Source organism: Mytilus edulis, chromosome 4 (assembly GCF_963676685.1).
Source record: "Mytilus edulis chromosome 4, xbMytEdul2.2, whole genome shotgun sequence".
NCBI lineage: Eukaryota > Metazoa > Mollusca > Bivalvia > Mytilida > Mytilidae > Mytilus > Mytilus edulis.
This window is the reverse complement of record NC_092347.1, coordinates 43,722,542-43,733,383: the sequence shown is the minus strand read 5'-3', so window position 1 is coordinate 43,733,383 and position 10,842 is coordinate 43,722,542. Positions and strand designations below refer to the sequence as shown.

The 10,842-nt window shown below is 34.0% G+C and overlaps 1 protein-coding gene across 1 annotated transcript; it reads right to left on the bottom strand.

The window, feature by feature from the left end:
• Window positions 1-2,688: 2,688 nt before the first annotated feature.
• LOC139521402 (RYamide receptor-like) lies at window positions 2,689-5,693 on the bottom strand. The gene is made up of 3 exons (XM_071314880.1): window positions 4,941-5,693; window positions 3,511-3,650; window positions 2,689-2,755 (listed from the first exon to the last, which is right to left on the bottom strand). The coding sequence occupies exons 1-3, from the start codon at window positions 5,691-5,693 to the stop codon at window positions 2,689-2,691; spliced, it is 960 nt and encodes a 319-aa protein (XP_071170981.1).
• Window positions 5,694-10,842: the final 5,149 nt, after the last annotated feature.

Genomic DNA, 10,842 nt, shown 5'->3' with positions numbered 1-10,842 from the left:
GTACAGACTGGTCTTTGAAATAAGGGGGCATTTTCGATTGAACTAATTTATGATGAAGGATATTGCCTAGGTTGACGCCATCGAGACCTTTGTTGGCAAAGGAAAGATTTATAAAAGATCTTTTCTCTTTTTCATCTTTTCCAATGCGAACTGGCTTGAAAAGTCTGTGACTTGCAATATCCGAAATTATAGCTTGAAGTTTGTATTGGTTTGAATGAGGGTTTGTAACAGTGGATTCCAAACATAAATTGAACAGAGAATCTAGTTTTGAAAGGGGTTCTGAATAAAGTTTCGTGCGAATGTGATGAATACCTAACGGCTTTTGTATGAATGACAGCAAGTCTTTAATAGAGACATCATGCAGAGAAGGTGATGTATAATGACGATGACCATGACTGCGTCTACGTCGAGGAGTCGAGTTGAAAATATTCATCACATTCACCGAGTTACACGAAGGACTAGATAGAATACCTTTACCATCAATTTTGTCATTGCAGCCATACAGTGTTGCAGTTCCCAATTGTCTAATCCAGTAGTCTTCTTTTTGTCTACGGAGAGTCGTTGAAAGATTAGGATTGTTAGAGCTATGGTATATCTTTTCGATAATGCAAACTGTCATAGAAACGATGGAATGACCGGGCTGATTGAAATGCTGGTATAGAATGTCGTTAGCATTGAGGTTAATGTCTGATCTATGACCGCACATACGTTTGTTTAGCCTTCCTTTCGTTTCACCGACGTATACCAATCCGCAAAGGTTGCACTCTAATCCGTAGACGACATTTATCGATTTACAATTCAGATCATCGTAACTTCTGGTAAAATATGACTTCTTGGTCAAATTGCTAGTGAATTCAGCATCTGTAATTAAAATAGCACAAGTTTTGCAGCCTGTGGTCTCACATTTTGAAATGCGACAGTGTTGTACTGTGTCATCAAAAACCCAGATGTCTTTAAGGAGAACTGAACATGGCTGTATATGTGTAATATTGCTATTGTCACTAGGACGATGATCTGAATGAGTCGTGTTTGAGATATTTGTCATGTCTGGTGATGAGGGGACACCTGCCATATCAGACGACACCGTGTCCATGGTGACGTCTGTTTCGGACCTTTTTATACTGGGCGACGTCCGAGCCAGTTTCCTGTTTGATCTTCGTAAGTTCATGCAATTGTAGTTTTGCTACTGGGGGGATGATGTCCTCGGGGACAAAATGTCCACCAGCAGAGATGATCTCAGGTGCTCCGGAAGGGTAAGCAGATCCTGCTCCACATGTGGCACCCGTCGTGTTGCTTATGTGATTACAAATCCGGTAAATATTCTAATTCAGTAGGTCACATTCATGAAAGGGAAGGGGATTGTAGTAACGACGTAAGGAACATATCCGATATCATTTGTGAAACGGTTATTCCATACCGGTCAACCAACTCGTGATGGCGTCCGTAACGAAGGGATAATTTCAACTTCACCATTTGGAACTCTTGGTTTAATAGCTTCCTTGTGATTAATGTTTGCACCCTATTTATATAGATACGGTAACCATGGTAATCGGCGGATCATAGTTGTCCTGCGGTTCAGACTTAACCGGTGATTCAGTAAACCAGCGGTTCATTTAACCGGCAGTTCATTTAACCGGCAGTTTAGAAATAATCGGCGGTTCAGTTATCCAGCGTATCATAGTTATCCAGCTGATAATTATGTTTCTGTTTGATAACTTAATAGGTTCAATGATCCTTTCAGTACAACATTTTAGTGAAATGTTCCATGGTTACAGTTATATTATTTAGCTAATGTACTAGTACATGTTACCGTAAACAGTTTGACATGTTACGGTAAACAAATTTACATGATACGATAAACATGTGACCTGTTGATATAACCCGAATTTGGGCTTTAGAATTGGGAAGTGTGTTTTAATTATTTTTTTTATGAAATACATGGTAGTCAATTTGTCATGATCTTTGGCTTATGATACACCTAAATATCAAGTCTTGAAATAGTGTTTCATGGTAGTTATTTTGTCTAGATCTTTGACTTATGATGCACCTAAATATCACACTTTCCCCATGCAATTCTTCTTATTTACAAATCTTATTATATTCTGGAGCGTACAAAAAGTCTTCACATGTCTGATGTCTTAGTTTGACACCGGAAAAGGACAATGGCGTCATACTTGAATGTGATAAGTAGATCATTGTTTCGCGGAGTTTATTAAACACATTGAGAGTCTCGACCACAGGAGAGATAGGTTTAACAACTTGTGAAAACTTTATATTGCTTGATATTAACTCTCGTTATTTGATTTAAATAGTATAATAAACTCGCCGAAGGCTCTTCTATTATTAAATTGAAATTAAATATCTCGATTTGATATAAAAAGATATCCCGTTCTCACTCGTTATGAAACCTATTATAATTATTCTTCAAATGCGTATTATATAAGTAACCAAATAACCAAAATAAAGACCAAACCAATTATTATTAGCCACATATTTCACTCGGCAATCGATAAAACATACACACTATCTGGTGTGTTCTTTAAATATAGTTTTGAACATTTTTTGAATGGTTAATTGTTGTTGATAGTTGATAGTTAATTTGACTATGACGTCAACACATTTTTTTCAAATGATATTAAACTGACAAATTTTAAGTGATAACACGAATAACTAAGTTTGACTAAATATTTAATTACATAAACTTCCTAATTGTACAAAATTATCTCGCTTGCGTATTGCTTTCAACATAGCAAAGCTGAAATGTATGACAATAAAATATTATATTACTTTCTATATTTACAATTTCTTCTATAATTTGCGACCTAAAACATTAACAGAAGATATCAGAAAACAATAAACAAAACAAAAAAAAACAAAAAAAAGTCGTCAAAAAACAAACAGTTCCATGGCTAAAATGAAATAAGCCGAAGTAAACAAACACAAAAACTGAGTAAAGTCAATCGATTCCTTCATCACTATATGTCTGGACTAAAGTCTTAGTGTCATATTGTTGTAAGTTGTAAGTTATAATATGCATCACTCGAGAATTACATGTTCCAGTCTGTTGTCGTCTGTCAATTTTCTCGTTCATCCCAAACCATCATTGTGTTCCTCAAAGCGGATGGCAGAACTATGTCGTGCCATACAGTCTTCAATTTTCTAAGTCTTAATCTGGCAATTGCTTACAATCTGCCTTTTAATGTAGAAAAATTCAAATTAGCTTTCCTTGTCATGCAAGGCAATTTCCTTTTCATATAAGGCAAATAAAAAAAATGTTTTATAAACATTTTATTCCCAAATTCGTGAAATGTAGCTAACACTGCTTTCGTATATGTTAATCTTTTACTGAAAACTCAATATCACTTGCTTGCTTGCTTGTATAAACCGACTCTCGTTTGGTTTTTGCGTGTCCTCTTGAAACAGGAAAAGAGGCGCTTCAGACTAACTCGAAAAACAGAATTACTTCTGAAGTAAATGAATGGAGTGATTCCTGTGCTACTAAAAGCCAACCAATGACACGTCATCCACACAACATCAGCATAAGGCATATCGTAGATCTCTGGATACGAATCACCAACCAATGTAAGTGTGTGAATTGGAAGCCAGGCAAGTGCATATGCTGCTACAACAGCTGATAATACTCGAACAGTCTGCAATTATATAAATAAAAAAACATAAGTAAGGAAATGTGTGATATATATCAAGGAATTTGCACACAATGAATATATGCTCAAATAAAAATCACACAAGTTATGACCTATTTGTGTATTGTTGTATTAAGGGGTATAGTATATTTATGGTGAGAAAACACATAGCAATTGTTTTTCTTTCAATTATTAACTAAGCTCTCCTAGAAACCGCCATTATTTTTAGTTGTGTTGTTAACGTCTTGACAACATATGGCCTTGCAATTATTCGAGCAGAAAAATTAGTATATTCAATAATGCCAACATGTAAAAAATATTTCATATCTTTAAAATATTTGTATCATATATGCATATTTATTTTCTATAGTTCTTTGAGTGCAAATTTCCCCATATATAAAGAATGTGCATAAGTATATTGTAACGATTGTGCATACTTCTACTGTGTACATAAGTATATTGTAACGATTGTGCATACATGTACTTCTACTGTGTACATAAGTATATTGTAACGATTGTGCATACTTCTACTGTGTACATAAGTATATTGTAACGATTGTGCATACTTCTACTGTGTACATAAGTATATTGTAACGATTGTGCATACTTCTACTGTGTACATAAGTATATTGTAACGATTGTGCATACTTCTACTGTGTACATAAGTATATTGTAACGATTGTGCATACTTCTACTGTGTACATAAGTATATTGTAACGATTGTGCATACTTCTACTGTGTACATAACAATATTCAGTTCTTTGTTTTCTTTTTTTTTATTTTTATCCTACGTTTTAAATGCATGGGCTTAATAATATTGTTGATGGTAATGTCGCGAAATGGAATAAACATTTATTGGCAGCCCTGATTGTTTTTAAAGTAATAAAGGTACTACGGTTAAAACCGCTTCGGCAATGTCGCTTCAAAATACACCAGGTTTATAAGATGTTACTTTCATTTTTATTGGTCATGATAATATCGAAGTTTAAAACAACATTTAAGTCAAGTTCTGGCGTCTCTTGTACGAGTAGGTGAAACATATGATATCAATTTCCTTACATTGATTTAAGAATTAGAATTTTGGATAACAACATTTCATTGGTACAAAACAAAACAAAATTGTTACAAGCCTGATTTTTATTTTCAAAAAATCAAAACTGATATATGTTCCAAAAAAAAAAGACTCAATATCTAAAAGCATATAAACAAATTAATCGTCAAAACAATACTTAATAGTGGTATTAAACAATTGGAACTTCTTCTACAATTTTTTTTTAATGAGAATAATGTAATTACCTTTTTTTTACTTTTAATTTGAAGTCTATCTCTTTTGATGTCTTGTTCGCCGGGTGTTTTCCTTAACCAGATTATGACACCCATATGAGTGTAGCAGACGACCATTATAGCCAGTGGAAGGAAGTATTGCAAGATCATGACGACAGCACTGTATATTTTCTTCTCTTCTTGATTTTGCCAGTCCTCCATACAAATACCAATCTGCCCATTTCCAGTTTCAAAATTTACAACTCTAGCAAACATAGCCACAGGAATTGCTGCCAGAGCAGCTAGAATCCACAGAATGATCATCACAAACCTGGCTTCTTTCTTATCTAGTCGTTTTCCAAACGGATGCCATACAATTTTGTGTTGATCATAAGTTATGAAAACCAGGGTAAAAGCTCTCTGCAGAACCGAAGTAACCTGTAAGAATCCTACAGCTGGACATAGAATTGCTCCGAACGGCCAGTAATAAAATACCAAGTTGCTAAGCACAGTAAATGGTATACAAATAGTCGCCATTAAAATGTCACTAGCTGCAAGATTTGTCATGAAGAAATGTGTAACTGTCTGCCTTTTAAGCGTGAATGTTGTAAAGCAAACAAAAGCATTTCCACCAATTCCGATTAAAACGACTGTGGAGTAAAGAAACAAAAATAGCACTAAAACTACCATATTCATAGCCGGTGGATAAAATTCAATGCCGAATGTTGCATTCTCTGATGTGAAATTATATTGAGAATAATTTTCTGTAGAATATTCGTAAACCATCATAATGAGTTTGTCAAATTCAAATCATATTAAATCATAATATGTACGGAATGATGAAAGTTGTCGCTTGAAATAAGGAATAATAACAACTATCGCTTATATAAAGGTCTGATAAACTGCACCTTCGAAAGTGTTAATCTAACATGTAAAAATAAATATGAAACTGTGAAAAGTGCTAATAAGGAAACATTAATTTCAAAAGTTTTGACCTTTGTCAAATTGTATAACATTGATTACAATGGCTTCTTGCAACATTTAAAACAATCAAAGCTGTGTATTTTTTTTGGGCATATTTGCAAAGGACCTTATATTGCTGAAAAGAAAAATAATATCGTCCGGTATTCCTTCCAACCTTAACATAAGACATTTTTACAAATAAAAATTCATTATGCATGTTATGCTAAAATCAAAATTATCAGAACTTAAACCGCATCTATGTGACCTTTTTTGGAAGGTGGATTGGACATATGTTAATAATGTTCGGTGATAGAAAAAATGTAAATGGAAGAACTTTAACTATGTTAGACAGCAGTAGTAAGACCGATTTTATTAATTACATCGACTCTCAAAAACAACATGTCTGATACTGCTGTTAAGTAAATGTATATAAAATGAGACCCATTATAACCTGGAATATCGACTTTGCACATGCCTACTTGTCCATTTGTATTTAATGTTTACATGTCTGTTTATACTTTTTATTATGCCCGCGTCACACTGTCCCGATTTTTACGCCGATGGCAACACGATAATGGAAATTTTCAAAATTGGGACTGATCGTATCTAGATCGGGCTATTCGTAGTGCCATCTTTAACCATCGTAGAACCATCGGCCACATTTTCTAGCCTTCGGGGACAACTTCGGGAAGGGTTCTAAGTTTTTTAACATGTTAAAAAATCCCCGAAGGAGCGTCCGATGTTGAGGGTTCGTATTGAGTTCGTATCACCATCCTCACCATCGTATAAATGTCACCGGGAATGCATCTTTGCACATCGTATTGCATTTGTGATTCCATCGTTTCCATCGGGCAGTTTTGACATTACTATGTCTACACGAATGAATCACAAAGATACCCGAAGGTCTTACGATGGCAACACGACTTCGTGAAGACCTCGTAATCGCGTCGTGTTGCCATCGAATAAAAGTACGAAGGCGACAAGATGGAACTACGACGGCAATAAATCCAGCTAAATGTAAGTTAATTTTCGCGCTAAAATACATTTAAAGTGTCATGTGCGATATGCACTGGTCAGTCTAATGCGACAGTTAAGAAAGACGTTCACAAAACACGGAGCTCATATCATATGATTCTATGAGAACAAGAAAGGCGACAGCGTTGTTTCTATTAATTCAAATGGAACAAGAAGAGCAGCTATTACAGGCTCAGGATTTACTTTTACAAGTAAAATATTATTTTTTATCAATTTTTCATATCAAGTAACATAATGAAAATCATATACGCGCCTCGTACACCAACACTGCAGGTACACGTATATAGGAAAACCAACTTTTTCCTCATTATTCTGATTTTTTATGTATCGTCTGAGTTGTTGTCACACGAATGTTTACTCCATAACCATTTTATTTTCTATATGTCATATTTTGCCGCATTTTTTGCTTTCCCCACATCCTTCCTTTTGTCTATATTATTATGATATTCTCCTGGAAAGAGCTCTTTTTGAATAAAAGGAAAATAAATCAACGAACCCATTACCTTACCTTTAAGATAGATCAGTAAACATGGGCATAATTATGGGTGATTATTCAGACTAGTGCACACATTTTACAGTTCAAACAAGGCAATGCCGAGCGTGACATCCCCTCGTATGTAACATATTGGGGACAAATATGAACACAATATTTGTATATGACACATGTAGAAAATGGTAAATTGAATATGCATATTTGATACATAAACTATTTTTTTTAGAAATCAACCAAAACATTCAGTAACTGGAAATACCTTTAATATTGTCTTTAGAACCAGCAGGTAAAAATATGAGCAACCAATTTCCTGTGTATTATGCTATTTCAAGGAGAAAAAACAAGTCCATGTGCATGACCTTGACCTTTGGCCTTAAACGTAAACAATGTCAGATCATTACAAGGAGGAACAATATACCAAATGTGGTTAAAATCTTTTGAAGCATATTGGTTTTAGATAGTCCACAAGGGTGATATTGCCTTGTATTACAACTGCCACTGTGACCTTGACCTTTGAACTTTAAAGTCAATAGCGCTTAAGATATCCTTAACGAGTAACACCATACCAAGTTTTGAGCATTTTGGTTCTAGAGTGTCCATAACAACTTTATCTACACGCAACTTGTAGTAGGCGAGGGGATAATAAACTAAGTTTTATAAGAATTAGACAAAAAAATCTATTTCCCGCCATGCATGGCAGACTTGTACAGAAACGATATGTTATCGAAATTCTGTTCGTATCTTTTAGACATCGTATGGCCATCGCGCCATCATCGTAATCCATCGTGTAGCCTTCGTAATCCATCGTGTAGCCTTCGTGATCCATCGTGTAGGCTTCGGCTGAGATATGAAGCTTAAATACCCGTCTTCGGTTAACCTTCGTATGTCCATCTTTTGCTATCGTATATAATTTCGGCACCATCGTATAAACTTCGTTATTCATCGTACTTCCTTCGGTCACTTATTGGTATTTTAACGAGATCGGGACCAACTTCGTACGAACTTACAATTTTCGCATTCGGGTGTCCATCGTATATAAAAATCGGGACAGTGTGACGCGGGCATTAACGAGGTCATAAGCCAATCGACAGTTTTCGTGAATGTAGATATCCACTTAAATGACGTCAATAGTTATCAAAGGTACCAGGATTATAATTTAGAACGCCAGACGCGCGTTTCGTCTGCATAAGACTCATCAGTGACGCTCATATCAAAATATTTATAAAGCCAAACAAGTTCAAAGTTGAAGAGCATTGAGGATCCAAAATTCCAAAAAGTTGTGCCAAATACGGCTAAGGTAATCTATGCCTGGGATAAGAAAATCCTTAGTTTTTCGTAAAATTCAATGTTTTGTAAACAGGAAATTTATAAAAATGACCGCATTATTGATATTCATGTCAACACCGAAATGTTGACTACTGGGCTGGTGATACCCTAGGGGACGAAACGTCCACCAGCAGTGGGATCGACCCAGTGGTGTAAATAGTTATCAAAGGTACCAGGATTATAATTTAGTACGCCAGACGCGCGTTTCGTCTACATAAGACTCATCAGTGACGCTCATATCAAAATATTTATAAAGCCAAACAAGTTCAAAGTTGAAGAGCATTGAGGATCTAAAATTCCAAAAAGTTGTGCCAAATACGGCTAAGGTAATCTATGCCTGTGATAAAAAAATCCTTAGTTTTTTTGTAAAATTCAAAGTCAGTAATACACATGAACTGCAAACTACGAAACAGTTGTGAAGGTGCTAACCCTGCAATTAACCCATACACTAGTGTAACAGTACAGTAACAGTACAACATAACCACAAAGAATGGAAGTCAGTTGAAAAGTACTTTCAAGTTTTCCTCAAATGTGACTAACCAATTGAGACTTATTACCGAGTTTGAACTTACATGACGAAACGACGGGTGCCACATGCACAGCATGTTCTGCGCACCATTCTGTAACACATGAAATCATTCCAGTTTTTGATGGGGTTCCATTGACTCAGTCTCTAGTTCTATATGTTGTATTGTGTATGCTGTTGTTTGGCTTTAACTTTTCTTTTTTGTTTGCTATGACGTGTCCGTTTATTTTCTATTTAGGAGTTTGAATGTCCATTGGTATCTTTAGTTTTTCTTTTAAATATCTTTAAGGAAAGAATTTTTAAGTGATACTTTTAAGTTCTAATATGATCCATATCGAAAGTATCTTCTATAACTATCGATATAATTGACCCGATTTGTCGGTAAACAGATATATGCTTATGAATGATAATGTAGTATATGCGTTAGAGACCCCAAAAAATTAAACAAACGAACAAACAAACAAACAAACAAACAAGCAAAGAAACAAAAAAGAAGACAACTTAATATTAACATAGGGATTTAACAAAAAAAAAAATCTTTAGGTTTGTTATATAATATTCACTTTATGAAAATTTTAAATAAAGGCAAGAGTTTCCTGCATTTCACATTTTTGAGATAGGAAATAAATTAGGTAAATCAATTTTATAGTGCTTATTCTACTATAAAACGTCAAATCTTAAATATTTTTTTTTAAGAAAAAGAAAACATCTATTATTTGATTGTATTTAAAATATCGGTTTTGTCTTAAACAAATTTAAATATACTTGTTACTGATCTTTCAGATTTTTATTTTGGTTAATATATTCACTCTTTTGAAATTTCGCATATTCCACTTATGTATAAAGACAGGATGTATCCAACATGAAACATCTCTTAATGGAAGAAAATATTAACATTAATTCTAAGGAACTAATTTTTCTTATTTATGTTATTACTCATCTATTTTGAAAGGTTCAAGTACCTTATCCACGATGAAACTCCTTAAATATAAATACATGTCAAGGTCTCTACGTCTGAAACTACAAAACAAATTTAAATCAAAATTGACCGATAGAACCCTAAGTGTGTAAATTATATAAATACCATTGCATAAAACTATCAGCAATGCCGCCATAACTATATCAAAATATAATGACAAAAGAAATACTTTTAAGTTCTAATATGATCCATAGCGAAAGTATCTTCTATAACTATCGATATAATTGAACCGATTTGTTGGTAAACAGATATATGCTTATGAATAATAATGTAGTATATGCGTTAGAGTCCCCAAAAAATCAAAAAAACGAACAAACAAAGAAACAAACAAACAAGCAAAGAAACAAAAATAAGACAACTAAATATTAACAGAGGGATTTAAGAAAAAAAATTCTTTAGGTTTTTTTATATAATATTTACTTTATGAAAATTTGTCTTAAACAAATTTCAATAAAATTGTTACTGATCTTTCAGATTTTTATTTTGGTTTATATATTCAATCTTTTGAAATTTCGCACATCCCACTTATGCATAAAGACAGGTTTATCCAACATGAAACATCTCTTAATGGAAGAAAATATTAACATTAATTCTAAGGAGCTAATTTTTCTTA

Coding starts and splice junctions, on each gene's coding strand:
- LOC139521402 (XM_071314880.1), bottom strand. CDS start 5,693: ATGGTTTACGAATATTCTACAGAAAATTATTCTCAATATAATTTCACA. Junction 3,651..4,940: donor AAATTAAAAGTAAAAAAAAG/GTAATTACATTA, acceptor ATATAATTGCAG/ACTGTTCGAGTATTATCAGC. Junction 2,756..3,510: donor GTGTGGATGACGTGTCATTG/GTTGGCTTTTAG, acceptor CATACATTTCAG/CTTTGCTATGTTGAAAGCAA.